The 19,579-nt window shown below is 42.6% G+C and overlaps 1 protein-coding gene across 2 annotated transcripts in view; it reads right to left on the bottom strand.

Moving 5' to 3' along the window:
• The window catches only part of mkln1 (muskelin 1, intracellular mediator containing kelch motifs), a 104,345-nt gene that overhangs the window by 30,163 nt on the left and 54,603 nt on the right, over window positions 1-19,579 (bottom strand). Inside the window, exons 10-12 of one of the 2 annotated variants that reach the window (XM_078419525.1) lie at window positions 6,779-6,991; window positions 6,207-6,428; window positions 747-876 (exon numbers count right to left, since the gene is read on the bottom strand). In XM_078419525.1, coding sequence (XP_078275651.1) covers window positions 747-876; window positions 6,207-6,428; window positions 6,779-6,991 — 565 coding nt within the window. The remainder of the gene's footprint in view (window positions 1-746; window positions 877-6,206; window positions 6,429-6,778; window positions 6,992-19,579) is intronic. The other variant, XM_078419526.1, reaches the window with a different exon arrangement.

Here is a 19,579-nt window from a genome sequence, read left to right as displayed (position 1 = left end):
ACTGAATTACATTTCTAGATATCATTCTTGCCTCTGAGCCAGATGGTTCTAGATTCAAGCCACACTCCAACAACTTGAGCGAAACAATCTCACAATTCAGAAGGTAATTATTCACAAAATGCTGGAGTAACTCAGCAGGTCAGGCAGCATCTCGGGAGAGAAGGAATGGGTGACGTTTCGGGTCGAGACCCTTCTTCAGACCCTTCTTCCGAGATGCTGCCTGACCTGCTGAGTTACTCCAGCATTTTGTGAATACCTTCGATTTGTACCAGCATCAGCAGTTATCTTCTTATACTCACAATTCAGAAGAACTGCATTGTCAAAGGTGCAAAGTTTCCGATGAGCTGTTCAACAGGGTCAACTACAATCATCTGAAGAACAAGTGTAATTCCCATGGCATCGTTCAAATGATGATTGTGTGTGTGTGTGTGTGTGTGTGTGTGTGTGTGTGTGTGTGTGTGTGTGTGAATGGTGCGTGAGTGTGTGAGCGTGTGAGCGTGCCTGTATTCATCGACCCACATTACAAAAACAAATCTGCCATGATGTAACACTTTGTGGGAACTTGAAGTAAATAAATTGGATGGTACATTTCTTACAATTGGCTACATTTCAGACATTGGTTGCAAAAATCTTTGGAATATTGTTAAAGGCAATACATAAGTAAGTGCTTCGCTTTCTCAGTTTATCCATTGGCAACCCATGGACTCGGTTATATGGCATGTGGGGAGTGCAGACCTATGTCTTACCCATACCAGAGTCCTTCTTTGTCCCATCTGATATTATTTCCACGTGGTCATTGTCCACATCGTAACTGAAGAAATCATTCAAATACGTCTTTGATCTCTGCCCACCAAAAACATAAAGGCACCGATTTTTCTGAAACAGAAAATGGATTAAAAAAAAATTAAAACAAGATCAAAGTAGAAAAGGTGCGTTGTGTTGAAGTTGTATCTATCCTTCTAATTGAGGAAGTAAATTTCCATCTACTTGGTAACGTGCTTCAATATTCAAAATTGTGGCTTCTCAGGCCAAGTTCAACTAACTGTTTGGTTGCCCATTATAGCACAAATCAAAAGACAAAAGAGATTGATGGGACCCAGAAATACACTGAAATTATCTTCTCTTGAAAATAAAGTTTAAAAACTGGAGAATTGTATATCTGCATTTCAAATCTTGCCCTCTCCAAATCCATAATTTTCCGGTACATGCCTGCCAAAATCCCGACCTTTTCCTTTCATTTCAAGATCACAAATGTTCTGCTCAAAAAGTATATATTAAAAAATGACTCCCAGGGCATGCGCTGGCACATGGCCGCCTTAAGGTGGCACTAGACTCTCTTTTTTTGGGCTGTTTATATTCTCAGTGACGAGAAGTCAGGAATTCCTGGATTTTAGCCCAGCAGTGAAAGCAAGGCAAATTTATATCCAAGTCAGGATTATGTGTAGCAGAGCCGAGTCTGAAGCTGGTGGCGGCCCCCTACGTTACAACAGCAAGTTCAGCCATTTGCAGCACTAGGTAGCTGATCCTGCCGCAATAACAGAACGACTGAAATGCCGCATTTAATCACAGGCATCGATTAAGCTGTACGCCAGGTGACACGCATCCCACCACATCACCAACCAGAGTTGGTCAAGAGCAGAGTCAGAGTGATTAGACGACACAGGGGTATGGCTGCGCGTACCACCAGACTTAAGAACAGTTTCTACCATCAGGCCATCAGGCTTCTGAACTCATAAAAACATTTCAAATCATATATGTTGATTATTTTTTAATATTGTCTTTTTAACTATTTTTAATATTGTCTTTTTACCTTACTAATGTCATTTTTTAATCTTATTTATCCTTGGAATATTACTGCTGAGGTGACCCGTTGTCTTATCAAATACATTTTATTGTACCGTTGACCCTGTGCCAAACTACATATGACAAATAAATGTATTATTATTATTATAGGACAAAAGTAATTCACTGGAGAACATGCCTCCTCATCTCTCCAACTGTGACGGAGCTGGTTCAAACAGGTTTCTTAGCAGAGATGCCTTCCAACAAGTCAATAAGCAAAGTTAATTGTAGAGTCATAGATTTACACGGCACAGAAACAGGCCCATCGGCCCAACAACCATGCCAACCAAGATATCTATCCGAGCTAGTCCCATTTGCCTGCATTTGGTCGGTATCCCACCAAACCTCTTCTATCCATGTATCTGTTCAAATGTATTTTAAACATCGTAATTGTACCCTCCTCCGCAGCTTCCTCTGGCAGCTTGTCCCATATAACCACCACCTGTGTAGAAAAAGGTGTCCCTCAGGTTTCTATTATATCTTTCGTTTCTACCCTCTATTCGATGCTCTCCAAATTTACACTCCCCTATCCTGGGAAAAATATTCTGATCATTCAACTTACCCATGTCCCCCATGGTTTTATATACCTCTACCTCAACCCTCAACCTCCAAAGCTCCAGGGAAAAGGTCCCAGCTTATCCTGTCTCACCCCTATAACTCAAACCTTCAGTTCCAGTAACATCCTCATGAAACTTTTCAATACCCTTTGCAGCTGAATGACATCGTCCCTGTAGCTGGGCAACCAGAATCTTGCACAGTACTGTAAGTGAGGTTTCACTGACAACTTGTACAGTTGCAACGTGACATCCCAACTCCTATGCTCAATGCCCTGACCACGAAGGTAAACATGCCAATCGCCTTCTTCACCACCTTATCTACCTATGCCGCCACCTTCAGGCAACAACGTACCTGCACCTCTAGGCTTCTCTGTTGTAGAACACAGTCCAGAGTCTTACTATTTACTGTGCAAGTCCTGCCCTGGTTTAACTTACCAAATTGCAACATCTAGCACTTGTCCAAATTAAATTCCATCTGCTATTCCTTGGCCTCCCCTCCAGTTCATCTAAATCCTGTTGTAATTATACGGATAGCACCGAGGATTGGGAAGTTGGACTGGAGTTTATCACATTAGATCTAACAGGGCGGCATGGTGGCGCAACGGTAGAGTTGCTGCCTTACAGCGAATGCAGCGCCGGAGACTCAGGTTCGATCCTGACTACGGGTGCTGTACTGTATGGAGTTTGTACGTTCTCCCCGTGACCTGCGTGGGTTTTCTCCGAGATCTTCGGTTTCCTCCCACACTCCAAAGACGTACAGGTTTATAGGTTAATTGGCTGGGCAAATGTAAAAATTGTCCCTAGTGGGTGTAGGTTAATGTTAATGTGCGGGGATCGCTGGGCGGCGCGGACCCGGTGGGCCGAAGGGCCTGTTTCTGCGCTGTACCTCTAAATCTAAAAAATCTAAATCTAAAAAAATGAATGTTACCTGTTGTTGTGCCCCTTTCGTGAGAGAAAAATGTGTAATTACATGTCGACCCCCTCTGATATAAAGGGAAATGCATGTGATGAACCAGTTGATTGGATCAAGGATGCCAAAACAATGACCTCTAATGATGATATCCTACTGCTATGACAAGCAGCCTCAAAAACCGTATTCATTTCATCGTTCACCCGTGCACAATAAGGTGCAGTTGCCCATTACGGACATTACGTTACAATCACATTTTCAGAACAATGGACTAAAGCAAGCTGTTTATTCCTGTAATTAGTACCAAATATTCAACCTTCCTGTAAAGGCTTCTGCCACATATGCAAAATTAAAACAAAGCTTCCATGCATCATCACATTCCTGCAAAACCACATATTCTTTGATTTCTTAAAATCTATTTATCGCTGCCTTGAATATCTTAAGTCTTTACAACCCTCTGTGGTACTGAATGACTGATTTTAGTTCATGCATAAGAAACAGTTGGGGAAAAATAGTAAAAATTAACAACAATGCAATTTTGGCACAAGTTTGGAATTATTTGTGAAGTTACATAATAATTTCCAATGATCTGAAAACAGGATGTCACAATTCCTTTTGAAAATTTCACTAAAATTCACTGCATCAGATCTATACATTTCTGTCGGGCACTTGAAACAATTTCTCAATTCTCAGTAGTTTTTAAATAATTTATTGATATTGCAGTTTGTCTCTGATCTGTGTACAATATTACTACAATGCTAGGTTCATATCAGCTGGTCCCTATTTACATAGGCAATGCTAGAAAATTAAACAATAGTTCCATAGATTTTAAACCAAGCTCAACTTTTCTAGACTAAGGAGGGTTTAACAATTTTAGTAATTATTCGAGTCACAAAACATTTTCCAGAATACAGTAGTCAGTCTTACCCTGTTGTTTAGCTCTACAATGAGGTGCAGCCTTCACTTTGAACAAATTGAAGTCCAATTTGGAGCCAGACATGGAGTGTGAGTACCACACCACATGTATTATTTAAAGCTGCCATTTCACATAAGGCAACAATACAATTTCAGGACATTGAATAAACCATATCTTATCTGAAAGCCACTAACTAATGTCCTTCTGCAAAATGATATCCCACAGTAAGGAATTTCAGTTCACTACATTCTATTCTCTAGTCAAGCACCTGTTTCTATAAGCATATCGATGCTCGATCATGTGTTTAAGCTTGTGATGAAGCAAAGTGAAGATAGACACAAAATGCTGGAGGAACTCAGGAGGACAGGCAGCATCTCTGGAGAGAAGGAATGGGTGACGTTTCGGGTTGAGACCCTTCTTCAAATCAAGGAAGTGACGTGCTTTTAATGCGACAAGTTAAATGATTGACTATTTTAGTGGAAATTTAAAACAAACTCTGTTTCTGGAAATACTTTAATTTCTACTTGAACCTCAACAGTAGTCTCACCGTACTGTTTACCAACATCAATAGATCTGACCTTATATCCAATTATAATTAATATTATTACTTTTGAAACCATCATTTGTTCTTCAACATTTTTTCTCATCTACAATAGCAAAACCACTTCTCATTGCTTCATTCACACAAAGCACTCCTTTGTCAGTCATCACACATTGTTAATCACCAATTACATCTTTTTCACACAGCTCCTCAATGGGTGCTGCCAAAGCAGCTACACTGCAGCTTTTGCCCTCTGGTGAGTCCCATTCAACCATGCTCTCCAAACCACCCAAGACAACAGCAGCACCAGTGTTCGCCTTCTCCCTGACTTACATGCCAATTTGTTTGATGACACCTTTCTCAACATCTCCCACCGGCAGAAGCTACTGATGCGACTAAATGGCCTCTATCTCATATTAGTAAACGTCTGGCTGGATGGTCTTTCTGCTTGCACTGCCTATTTGTTCAAGGTCTTCAAAAAGCCTCTACCTCATTCACAACCCAAATGATGCACTATTGCAATATGCTGTGTAAACACTCCCATTTTCTCAACACTGCCTGGGGCTTGCCTGGAACGGGCATTGCTCATAATACGGAGTGTACGGACTGGTCTCTGAAAATGGCGTCAAAACATGGCACCTTTTGCATGTGGGATCATGGACTATTCCTGCACTCTTACTAAGCAGCGATGTGTTTAGGTATACATAGCAATACTCTACTTGTGTAGGAAAATAACTGCAGATGCTGGTACAAATCGAAGGTATCACAAAATGCTGGAGTAACTCAGCAGGTCAAGCAGCATCTAGGAGAGAAGGAATGGGTGACGTTTTGGGTCGAGACCCTTCTTCAGACTGATATAGATTCAGACATCAGTCTGAAGAAGGGTCTCGACTCAAAACGTCACCCATTCCTTCTCTCCTAGATGCTGCTTGACCTGCTGAGTTACTCCAGCATTTTGTGATACCTAGCAATACTCTACTGGTCTGCTTGTAGGAAAATAATTTCACTGTGCTTTTGCACGTCGTACATATGACAATAAAAGCACCATTGAATCATTGAACCACTCAATTTTCAAATACTGATAATTATTCCATAGCCCTCTCATACCTCTCTCACCCAGATTGAGCTACTCTCCCTAGCTCTGTCATTTCAAATGGATTTTCCTTCCATAGCCACATGGATGTTACCTGAACAATAGTTATCCACTGAAAGCAAATGCATTCATGGGGCATCACTGTCAGCGATGCTGCTAATTACTTGTACTACAGTGATTTCAACTGGCAAGATAAAGCTATTAAGAACCAAGTAGTTATTTCAGATATTAAGAGAATGTTTAAACGTAGCAGTGCACACACTCAATAGAAATCGTCAAGATAATAGTACTCAATACCACTTGTAAAGAAACACTGTACAAACTTAACAGAGCATTCAAATACTCACAGTATGGAAGAGCATGCAGTGCCCAATCCGAGACTGCACATCTTCAGGTCCAGCATTGCAAGAATCTTCCCGAAGTAGCTTCCAAGTGTTAGAGAGACAATGATAAGCAAAGAGTCCACTGAACTGCGGTTCGTTAGCTCGATTGTCATCCACATTTCCATTGCAGGTTAATATCCTTCCACCAAATGTGTAAATCATGTTCTTTTCAGAATCCATACACATCTAATAGAATTTTGATGGTATTTTGATGTTAGTTTATAGCAATAAAAAATCAAATGGGAATCAAAACAAAGGCAACTGTACATTGTTATAACTTGCCTGTGCAGAAGGAATGCCATAGCATCAGTTTAAGACTTTAAGAAGTACAGAAATGAAAAGTGCCATTTTGAACTACAGCAACCATACATTTTTGATCAGGAATGGCAAATATTACATGTTTGTTTTCAATTTATATTCATTTGACGATACTTTTACAAGAAATTTAAAGTAGAAAAGGCCCATGGCCAAACACGTTACAGAAATTGGGTAACAGTTGCTCATGACCAGAGTTTCAGGAGACAAGTGCATCATACCTGATGATCAAACACCAACTTTGGTCCACTATCATTTGCTGTGTCTTCACTTAACAATGACCATTTATTGGTATCTATGTCATAGCGATAGAAGTCGCTCTTCAGAGACTTGCTATTCCTCACAGAAGAATCCAAATAACGACCCAGTGTATATATCTGTCTCCGAGTTGTGTCAATACACATCTTGTGGCAAGATCGAGCACTTGGGCCACTCTGGAAAGAAAACAAGTTAAAGTGGATAATTACAAAATTTAGTAGCACAAACTTGAAAAAGAGCACACATGTGCTCAATTTGTGTACTGAATAAAGGATGGTCTCCTCTTCAAGTTGAAGGTTGAAATTTGCTCTTCGCGAGCTCTAATCAAGTCATTTCATGTTAATCTGCTGCTTCTGGTAATGTCAACATAACAAAACACAAAACATCTTTTCATATGAAAAATTCCGATATTTCATACACTAATCTACAGAACATTTGTATTAACAATTTTATGATGATCTAAATGTTCTTCATTTCAAATCTTAAGGGGAAAATAACGTAGTTCTAAAACTTCAGTGACAAGACTTGCGGAGTTCCAACTTCCAATTATGCCAGTATAATACTGATATGAAAACCAGTGTGCATTATCTTTCTCTAACAAAGGGTTTTGCATATACTGATTTATTATAAAAAAATATCCACGAACGTAACAAAACATTAGCATTGTTCTTGCCAATTTGCAATCCTTTCATAAATGCAGAAATGGTAGTATTGGTTTAGGGAGTGGGAGAGAGGTGGGTGGGGGAAGGTGGACAGAAATCCATCTTGCGACTAAGAATGTAGGACAAAAACCTCATGCTAATTTTCCCAGCAGATATTATGATGACAGAATTTTATAGAAAGATCAAAGGTTTATTGAGTATAAATGGGGGAGCAATTCTAATGACAAACCGAGGAAATATAGTGAATTCAGCGGAAGACAGTAATACTCCTCAAGAGAATACAAAAAACTGGTCAGCAAATGACATTTAATGCAAAGATTGCAAGTATTGCATTTCAATGGCAAGGAACAATATTAACTTGAGGGCACAATTCCTCTGCAGGAGAGGAAGGGGGATTGGAGGGTACAAATAAATAAATCACAAAGTGATGAGGCAGCTTGGTAATGTAAGAAAATAACTGCAGATGCTGGTACAAATCGAAGGTATTTATTTCACAAAATGCTGGAGTAACTCAGCAGGTCAGGCAGCATCTCAGGAGAGAAGGAATGGGTGACCGTCTTCCTATCTCCACCTATATCCTTCCTTTGTCCCGCCCCCCTGACATCAGTCTGAAGAAACATCACCCATTCCTTCTCTCCTGAGATGCTGCCTGACCTGCTGAGTTACTCCAGCATTTTGTGAAATAAAAGACAGCTTGGTAAAGTAGAGAAAAGCATATGGACCCTGGACCTCACAATTAATTGCATAAAGTGCATGAGTAATGAAGTCTAGACCCTTTATAAAACATTTGTTCAGCCACAACTGAGTTATCTTGTCTCATTCCAGGCACCACCCTTGAGGAATGATGCAAAGGCTCGGAGTGCTTTGGAGATTTAATTTCTAATTCAGATTAGTTTATTGCAGGTGCAGTGAAATTTCTTGTTGCAGAGGCTCAGAGTAAACAGTATACATGGTAATGATAGATACAATAATAAACGCCGAACAGTAGAATGGTGCAAAGAGTTTAGGCAAGTGCAATAAAAAGCTAAAGTTCCAAAAGTAATAAACAAATGAAGTAGAGTTAAGAGTACATGGCAGCCCCTCCAGGAAGAGAATGCAAAAGAGATATTTGGTTCAGGAGTCTGATAGCTTTGGGGTAGAATCTAGGGTCTGAAGAAGGGTCCTGACCCGATATGTCGCCTATCCATGTTCTCCTGGGATGCTGCCTGACCCGGTGATTTACTCCAGCACTTTGTGCCCTAAGCTGTTATTCCTTCTGGGTGTCCCAAGCTTTCTAGCTCCTGTACCTTCCCCAAAAGGTGGGAGTGGGAACTTGGAAAAGCAGAGGTGGCAGGCATCGTTTGAGGATACTTCCGGCCTTCCCGATGCAACACACCAGGAAGATGGGACTGCAAGAGAAGGAAATGACAAGCTGATGATGGACTGGGCCATGCTCACTGCTCTCTTATTGGAATGATTGCAGAAACAAGGGCCTTTAATTACATGCATGACTGAAGAAGATAGTATTTTTCTTCTTGGAACAGAGGGGGTTGAGAAGAGATCTTATAGAAATGTTTAAAATCACAAAAGGTTAAGACAGTAGATTGAGCGAACCTATTCCCATCAGCTGAAGACAGAACAAAGCTGGTTAGCAAAACAAATGAAGCGAGAAAAAGCTTAATTTGCACACCATTAATTTGTGCGCTGTATCTCAAACTAAACTAAACCAAATAGTTAGAGCCATAATGCACTGTCAGGAATAATAGTGGCAATAGAGTCAGTCAGTGTGTTAATCAAAGGGGAGCTGGACAACTACTCGAGCAGAATCTACACCCGATTAAAGACGATAGTATGGAATCTCACCAGTGAACTACTCAATGTACGACAGTTATTTGCAAGATCAACCCAGCTAGCCCGACTCCTATTCCTCTGCTTTGCTCAATCTTCTCATTCACTTTTTTTAAAATTCCATAAAATTATGGGGAAAAGGACAAACTGCTTTGCTCTTGAATGGAGCTCGAGTGGATTCAAGAGTCCAAATAGGCTCCTTCCACTCGATAAACCTTGGTCCTGCAATGTCGGACACAATCAAAATTCAGGTTTGACAGAAGATACCTGCATATGACATGATATAATTATCTATTAAACAAGCTGCTTCCCTACAAGTAATCAATCCACCACGATGTGCGAGTGCAAAATGAAGTTACCAAATTCTACTGCCACATAATTTTGAACACATGATTTAAGATAAAGCCATGAGCATTCTCTGAAGATGTCTGCACGATCATGCAAATAGCTTGATTTATTATAACTCAGTGTTATCACTGTACTGTTGGCGACCTTGCTTTAGTGTTCAATTTCAAGGTCCAATTTCATAAAATTTAGCCTCCATATTCAATGAAGTACTGCTTAAAAGCTGCACTGCATTAGATACTGCTCAAATTGAAAGGTTAAGTGTTGGGTTCGGTATGTCGACAAATACTCTCTTGAACACCTAGGAACGAAGTAGATGACAAAAAGCAATGAACTCTGCCCAGTCCATCATGGGTATTGACCTCCCCACCATCAAAGGGATCTGTCAGAGGTATTGTTTCAAAGAGATAGCCAGCATCAGAGACCTACACCAACCTGGCCATAGGTATGGGGAGAAGGCAGGATCAGCCATGATCACATTGAATGGCGGTGTTGGCTCGAAGGGCCGAATGGCCTCCCCCTGCACCTATTGTCTATTGGCCATGCTCTCATTTCACTCCTGCCATCGGGAAGAAGGCATAGGAGTCTGAAAACTGTAGCATCCAGGTTCAGGAACAGCTTCTTCCCAACAACCATCAGGCTATTGAGCACTAAGAACTCCAAGTAAACTGCAAACTACTAACTGCCTGGGTCACACTATGGACTTTGGGCTGTTTCTTTTGTTTCTACACTATATTTTTTCTTGTTTTAAAAAAAAACTATTTTTGTTTATTATATTACCTATTGAGTACTGTGATTACAAGTTGCACTGTAGCAAGAATTTCATTGTTCTGTTTCAAGATGTTGACATAAAGCTCACTTGACTTGTTGGGAAAAGATTGTAGAGCGGTACCATGCAAGAATAAAATTAACTGCTTTAAAACGTTTTTCAAATTCCAATACTAATGTCATTTAAACATGTCATTTAACCAAACAAAAAGTTTAAACGATAAATTCTTCTGGTGCAGTTTCAGGTGAGATACTAGAAGAAGCAGTTATTTAACAAGTGTGGGAAGGAGCTGCAGATGTTGGTTTATACCAAAGATCGACACAAAATGCTTAAGTATTTCACGTAACTCATCAATTTGAGTAACTCAGCCGGTCAGGCAGCATCTCAGGAGAGAAGGAATAGTGACGTTTCGGGTCGGAACCCTTCTGAAGTTACTCCAGCATTTTGTGACCATCTTCAGATGTTTCGCTGACAGTTCAGTGAATTTATGGGCAAAATGGAAGGCCTCCAGTAATTTTGGTGTGGTGAAGTCAACATCTATTTTTTATTTCGTGAGATACAAGGACTTAGTGGTGATAGTTCAATTCATTTTCCATTTAGCACTATGAATTATTTGCCTTGATGTACATTTCTCTCTCAACACAACTACATAAAGAAACTCAAGGACATTTAACACCGACACATCATTGGATGTGGGAGTAAATGGAGCATCAGCCGAAACAAGCAGTCACAGAGAGAATGTGCAAATTCCACACAGACACCACTTAAGTTGACTTGCTCACTTTCAATTATTTGAATCCATACATTTCAGTTGCATCAACAAGAACTGCAATTAAGAGCACAAACCATTTTGAATAAAATGTTAAAACAATGGCATTTCAAGTTGTTTCTGCTCTGGTTAAGGATTCTCCAGCACCAAGCAACTGGAAACTACAAAGTATAAATCCCCCTCAAATCCAGGTCAATAACAATGCAATTATAAATGAAATGCAGTTGTTAATTCCAATAGATATTTAACCAGATGGAACTAAAATACCAAGTGGTGGTACTTTGTGTGTGTGAAATATAGCGAAGGCAGCACTGTGGTCACAGCAGTTAACAGTGCTGCCTAACAGCTCCAGGTACCCGGTTTGATTCTGAACTTAAGGGATGTCACCGTGGAGATTGCACGTTCTTCCTGCGACTTTGCTGGTTTCCACTAGTGCGTTGATTTACTGCCATATCTAAAGATATGCTGGCAGGTTAAGTAACTACTTAATGTAGATGAGTGGTGATAGAAGCAACGGGGAGGTGATAAACGTAGGAGAGAATAAGTGCAAGGGACACAGGGAATTAAGGCTAATAGGAATAGAATTGATGAACAGCATCAAATCGACTCAGTCTGAAGAAGTGTCTCAACCCGAAATGTCACCCATTCTTTCTATCCAGAGATGCTGCCTGTCCCGCTGAGCTAATCCAGCAATTTGTGTCTATCCTTGGTGTAAACCAGCATCTGCAGTTCCTTCCTACACAGAGGAAATTTTGCTGGGAGTTAACATGGACCCAGAGTGTCAAAAAACCAATGTAAGTAATATCATTGTTCAGCTCACACAAAATTAAAAACAGTAAAAAGATGACAGGCCTGGAGCTCTACAAGACAATGCAGAGTGAAGATAAAACACTACAGGGGGTTTAGAAGGGCTGAAAAAGGGCAGGTCTCACCCAAGACTTAAAAAATTCCGTATCAAATTGTCCTGAAGGAACAATTGGATATGTAAATAAAACTATGATACCTCATCAGAAACACAGAACCACGACAATGCATTTCTATTTCAGTACTTGAGTGAAAGGTCAGTCCAACCGTTGCCCAGTTCAGACAGGGGCATAGTCCGGTGGGGACACCCCTCATACGAGGGAGGGCATATCACCCCAGGGAGCCTCATGAGTGTGCAAAGGTGTGTTGTTTCGTTTAGACAATAGAAAACAGACAATAGACAATAGGTGCAGGAGGAGGCCATTCGGCCCTTCGAGCCAGCACCGCCATTCAATGTGATCATGGCTGATCATTCTCAATCAGTACCCCGTTCCTGCCTTCTCCCCATACCCCATGACTCCGCTATCCTTAAGAGCTCTATCTAGCTCTCTCTTGAATGCATTCAGAGAATTGGCCTCCACTGCCTTCTGAGGCAGAGAATTCCACAGATTCACAACTCTCTGACTGAAAAAGTTTTTCCTCATCTCAGTTCTAAATGGCCTACCCCTTATTCTTAAACTGTGGCCCCTTGTTCTGGACTCCCCAACATTGGGAACATGTTTCCTGCCTCTAACGTGTATAACCCCTTAATAATCTTATACGTCTAAAGGTGTGAACACTGCCAAGTATGACACTGATGTAAGTTTCGACGCTGAGAATGTCTGAGGAGTTTATGCACAGAATTTGTTTTGCATTTTTTTTAAAATTCTGAATAAAGTTTATTTTGGGGGAACAAATAGTTGTGACTCGAGGGATAACAGATCAAACTAGAAGCCAACATTTTTATGCTCAGATGGAACCAGGATCCACTTCATTTTGTTTTGCGCGTGGTTGACAAATCCATTTCCTAGAAAGTCAAAGTACATTTTCAGAGAAAAATATCAAAACCTGCACAAAAGTTGAAACTGATTAATTTTCTGAAATACACCCCACATGCCCCGCTGATGGACATGTCTGAGCACTGAGTAATATTTTTAAAAATTGCTGGAAATAATCAGATCAAGCAATATCCAGAGAGAGAGAAACGCTAATGATATGTCAAAGCTCTTTTACTTTTGGACGATATAGCATATTTGTTTTTCTTCGAAGTAGCAATCAATTCCACTACGTTAAAAGCAAGCAATAAAGGCATCTCCAAAGGATAGCTTGCATGTCAGCCCAGCAGGAGACACAAGTAGAAATTTTATCCAACCATGCACCCTTTGTGACAAGCATGGCTTTGCAGCTGAATGGGACACTGAACAACCAGCAATTAGAAATGATTGTCATTTTCTCTGGCACAACCACATCAATCCCCAAAGGTGCATAGGGAAAATACAGCTTATTGCAACTTAACTAGTTACTAAAGAGATACTAGAGTCAAAGAGTGTTTTAATGTCATATGGCCCAAAGCATAACAATGAAATTCTTACTTGCAGCAGCACAACAGATATGTAAACAGAAAAACAGACAAATACAGAAACAGTATTAGTGCAGAGTAAAAAATAATGGCCCAAGTCTATGTAGCTTGGAGCTTATTTGGAGATTGCAGTGCTTTATAGCCTGACTGTTGCAGGAAAGAAAACTGCAGATGCTGGTTTAAATCGAAGGTAGACACGAAATTCTGGAGTAACTCAGCGGGTCAGGCAGCATCTCAGGAGAGAAGGAATGGGTGACGTTTCGGGTCGAGACCCTTCTTGCAGGGAAGCAGCTGCTGCTGAATCTGGACATAACAGTTTTCAGGCTAATAATACCTTCTTCCCAATGGCAGGAGCGAAACAAGAATGTGGCCATGATGGTGTGGGTCTCTGATGATGCTGGCTGCCTTTATGAGGCAGCGACACTTGTAGATCCCTTTAATGGTGGGGATGTGCCCGTGATGGGCTTCACCTCTTTTTACAATCTTCTTCATTCCTGGGCGTTCGAGTTGCAGAATCAGGTTGTGATGCAACCAGTCAATATGCTCTCTACTGTACACCTGTCGAAGTTCAAGAGAGTATTCGTTGACATAACAAATCTCCTCAATCTTCTAAGGAAGTAGAGGCGTTGATGGGCTTTCTTTATGATTGCATCAATGTGCTGGGTCCAGGACAGATCTTCAGAGATACGTTAAAGGCTGAGCTGTGAACAACAGCCTAGCCTGTGTAGACACAAAATGTTGGAGTAACTCATCAGAACTGGCAGCATCTCTGGATAGAAGGAATGGGTGATGTTTCAGGTCGAGACCCGGAACGTCACCCATTCCTTCTATCCAGAGATGCTGCCAACTGCTGAGTTACTCCAGCATTTTTTGTCTATCTTTGGTGTAAATCAGCATCTGCAGTTTCTTCCGACACAACGTGACATAAGGGTTTTTATTGTCCAAGTGGTCCAGTGCAAAGTGGAGAGCCTGTGAGATTGCATCCTCCGTTGACCTGTTGAGGCAGTAGGCAAATTGTAGCGGGTCCAGGTTTTTGTTGAGGTAGGAGTTGATATGCGCCATAACCAACCTCTCAAAGCATTTCATCACCAGGGATGTTAGTGCCACCAGTCGGTTGGTCATTGAGGCACGTCACCTTACTCTTATTGATTGAGCACCAGTATTATTGATGCCCTTTTAAAGCAGGTGGGAATCTCAGACCTCAGTGGTGGGCGAATTAAGATGTCCACAAAAACTCCAGCCAGTTGGTCTGCACAAATGTTAAAAACACGACCAGGTATACCATCAGGTCCGGTCGCTTTGAGGGTTCACCCTCCTGAAGGATCTTCTGACGTCAGCCTCTGTGACCTAGAGTGTAATACCATCCAGGGCTGTGGGGGCCTTGGAAGGCACAACAGCGTTCCAATCATAGCACGCATAGAACGCTTTAAGCTCGTCTGGGAGTGATGCTTTGTGGGTGGTGAGCTGCCCCCTGATTTCACCTTGTTGGAAGTGATGGCCTACATGTCCTCAGTATTCAACACACAGCTATAGCTTTGTATCTTAATACAACAAATGATAAATTTGGCTTGCACATAGAATTAGATCACAAGCTAAATCATACATTCTCTACTTATATTTGGAAAAAAATACAGCTTGTATCCTCGACCACCATTCCGTACCGTTCCAGACCCCAGCACTCTCAGTTCACAAAACATTCCCCTCTTACCTTTCTGCCAATTACCTTTAATCCATTGCCCGTCTTTTAATCCCTCTACTAAAAGAATTAGATCTTTCCGATTTCCCCCATCCAGGCCTTTCATAATTGTTATATATGCGCATGAAACCTTTCTGCAGTCTACTCTGTTTCAAAGCATCCTCCACCAGTTTATATAAAGTTTCTTGCTCATAGTCAAAGAGTTTCCAGTCCGATGAAACTACATCTACGACCTCTCAAGTGAAACCACATCTCTCCCTCAATGTAGTGACCAAAAATGCACAAAGTAACCAATCTGTGGTCTAACCAAGGACATTTCCAGTTCCAACATAACCTCACTGCTCATATTTCATGCCTCAGCTAATAAGTGAAAACAGCTTGTGTGCCTTTTTAACCACCCTACTGATCTGCACTGCAACTTTGATGGATCTGTGAACATGCATTCTCTACAGTATTCATTATCCAACTATTAATGCACATTATCTTGCCTTGTTGTACCTTCCCAAATGCATCACTTCACACTACCTGGGACTGAATGCCATCAAATTGGCCACTCCATCAATGTATACCCTTTCTAAAGCTCTCTTCTTTACAACCACAAGGCCAACTTTTATACCACCAGTTTTCCAGCAACTAGTCCACCACCTCCTTTAATCCGGACAAAATGATGAAAGCGCACTCAAAATCCCTCCCTCCCGGAAGTCCCCCTGAAAATGTGGGACCTAGCACCAGATCTCCACCGCATCGGGACTTCTGCGCTGATCGGAACCTATGCGGGACAGCGGCGGTTGTAGCCCCGGGTAGGCAACAATCCCAGTTCCAGGCGTACACTGACCCTATCCCTGAACTCTACCTCCGCTACATTGATGACTGCATTGGTGCTACTTCTCTTGTACCCATGCACTCACTGACTTCACCAATTTCAGCACTAATTTCCATCCTGCTCTTAAATATACTTGGACCATCTCCAACATCTCCCTATCGTTTCTGGATCTCACCATCTCCATCACAGGAGACAGGCTAGTGACCGACATCTACCTCAAACCCACTGACTCCCATAGCTATCTTGACTACACTTCTTCCCACCCTGTTTCCTGTAAAAACTCTATCACCTACTCCCAATTCCTCCGTCTACGCCGCATCTGCGCCCGGGATGAGGTGGTTCACACTGGGGCATCGAAGATGTCCTCATTCTTTAGGAAACGGGGCTTCCCCACTTCCATTATAGATGAGGCTCTCACTAGGGTCTCCTCAATACCCTGCAGCTCCGCTCTTGCTCCGCCTCTCCCCATTCGTAACAAGGACAGAGTCCCCCTTGTCCTCACCTTCCACCCCATCAGCCGTCGCATACAACAAATTATCCTCCAACATATCCGCCACCTCCAACGGGATTCTACTACTGGCCACATCTTTCCAACTCCACCGCTTTCTGCAGAGACCATTCCCTCCGATACTCCCTGGTCCACTCGTCCCTTCCCACCCAAACCACCGCCTCCCCGGGCAACCGCAGGAGATGCAACATCTGTCCCTTTACCTCCCCCGACTCCATCCAAGGAACCAAACAGTGTTTCCAGGTGAGGCAGAGGTTCACCTGCACCTCCTCCAACCTCATCTATTGTATCCGCTGTTCCAGATGTCAACCTCTCTACATTGGCGAGACCAAGCGCAGGCTCGGCGATCATTTCGCTCAACACCTTCGCTCAGTCCGTCTTAACCAACCTGATCTCCCAGTGGCCCAGCACTTCAACACCCCCTCCCATTCCCAATCTGACCTATCTGTCCTGGGCCTCCTCCATTGTCAGAGTGCGGCATGGCACAAATTGGAGGAGCAGCACCTCATATTTCGCTTGGGCAGTTTACACCCCAGCGGTATGAACATTGACTTCTCTAACTTCAGGTAGTCCCTGCTTCCCCTCTCAATCCCCTCCCTTTTCCCAGTTCTCCCACTAGTCTTCCTGTCTCCGACTACATCCTATCTTTGTCCCGCCCCCTCCCCCTCCCATCAGTCTGAAGAAGGGTCTCGAACCGAAACGTCACCCATTCCTTCTCTCCAGAGATGCTGCCTGACCCGCTGAGTTACTCCAGCATTCTGTGTCTACCTTCTGCGCTGATCGGCGGACTGAATTTCCCCCCCTACGGCCGGGGCTCTGGAACTCCACCCGGCCAGAGCCAGCAGATCCATTCCGATTGCCGACTTCCGAGGCCGACTATCCCGTGGGCAGCCGAGGCAGAACATTCCGGTACCTTTCCACTCCTCTCCAAGGCCGTGACCTCTGTTGGTCCAGCAACGGATAATCCAGAAAGGCTCTGGAACCAAGGATGCTGGAAAATCATTGGTGGACCTGTATGTGCAATCCTCCATCATAACTCCTAAGATTGTCTAATTAATAAATACTTAACGCAGCAAGGGATTGAGTACCAAATCTTGTAGAATGCGAAAAGAAAGCCTTCGAGACACAAGATACCGACACAATTGCTCTTTGGTTCCATTAACTAATTAAGTTTAAGATTCAATGTCCCCACTTCCTTGGAAACCATGGACTGTTTTTTGACCAGCCTGTGGGGGAGGGGGGTGGGGCAATTTTGGCTCTCCACTTTACCTCAAAAACGATTCAGTCGAATGATTCAACTCGAGCCATCCTTAATCCTAAAGTGTATAATGCCCATCAGAATTGGCTGGCCTCTAATTATTAAAATTGCTATTCTCCCTCCATCTCTTTTTAATTAATTGTACAAGTTTAGTAGTCTTCCGATCCATTGCCACTCTAATAGCCAAAACACATTAGAAATGAAGGTCAGAACCTGCGCAATTCCATCCTTGCTTCTTTTAATAAGCTGGAATACATTTGGTCTATCCCCAAACCATCATAATTTCAGACAAATACATTATTGTCTGCACAGTCATGAAGGCACTTTGTGTCCTTCTGTCTATTAACCATCAACTGCAGTCATGGGCAGTAAAGGAGACCACTCCCTCCTCGACGGTCCATTTACAGTAAGCCCTCATTACAACAGACCATGGTGGAGGGGATGCTGCCCGTCATTGATGGTAACTGCAGATGATGGTTAATGGATAATAGGACATAAGGTATTGGAGTATTTCAGCGTGTCAGGATCTCTGGGGAATAGGGATGGGTGACATCGGGACCCTTCCTCAGACTGATTCAATCGATTGAGTTACTCCAGAGCTTTGTGTCGTTTCACTTTAAAACCAGGCCTGGTCACCGTGGGACTCCCTCCCCTCTAAACCTGCCGTCGCCTCCAAGGTGGAGTATGTCGGCGACTCTGGGGGGCAGGGGGAACAGCAAGACACAGCAGCAGGTGACAGGGGCTCCCTGGTGCACCTTTGCAAGGCGGGAGTGGGATCAGAAGCCAGGGCTCTCAACGGCCGGGAAGATGATGGGTACCGGGGAAGGGTAGGCAGGTCAATCCATTCACATTCAGTTTACATTTTATATTTGTTTTTTTCTGGCACTCAATGGTGCTTTAGAGACACGGGAGGGGTATCAATAGACAATAGGTGCAGGAGTAGGCCATTCGGCCCTTCGAGCCAGCACCACCATTCAATGTGATCATGGCTGATCATTCTCAATCAGTACCCCGTTCCCGCCTTCTCCCCATACCCCCTGACTCCGCTATCCTTAAGAGCTCTATCTAGCTCTCTCTTGAATGCATTCAGAGACCGCCTCCACTGCCTTCTGACACGGGAGGGGTATCATTAGCGGGCCAGAGGTGTATTGTCATTTCATTATGACATGTCCTCGGTTGGCCTGGAAAAACAGATCATCCACAAAGGCTCTGGAACCGAGGGTGCTGGGAAATCGGTGTTCAACCTGTGACTGATAATCTGATCATCAACTCACTGCCGCTTGTATAATCTTGCAAACTGGCTGTAACAATACTGCAAGTGTTTCAGCTGTGTAGCCCTAAAGATATAAAAGTCTACAAAAATTCAAGTGCTTCCTTTAACATTCAATTTTGTTTTTACATTGTAACTCTTTGAAGGAATTATGACCAGACTCAAACCAAGTATTTTTAAGATCACACAAAAATCTTTTCTAAGCAACATCTGCTGCTCTGAACTGTGGCGCATTAGGGCCAGATGGCGCTGCCCAAACGGCCCCTCACATTTGCGGTAAATTGGTGCAGCCATTGTGGTATTGTGCCAAATGAATCAGAGCCCAGACTGAAACCGCAGTTTGTACCAAAACAAGACTGAAAGCAGACAGTTTCACAACCACCACAGCCATCAGTGAAATGCACTGCAAGTGTAACGGGTCCTGACACATAATATGACTTGTGATTGAACGGGGAAGCCAAGCAAAAAATCTATA

This window comes from Rhinoraja longicauda, chromosome 23, assembly GCF_053455715.1.
Source record: "Rhinoraja longicauda isolate Sanriku21f chromosome 23, sRhiLon1.1, whole genome shotgun sequence".
NCBI lineage: Eukaryota > Metazoa > Chordata > Chondrichthyes > Rajiformes > Arhynchobatidae > Rhinoraja > Rhinoraja longicauda.
This window is presented reverse-complemented; position numbering and strand designations above follow the sequence as displayed.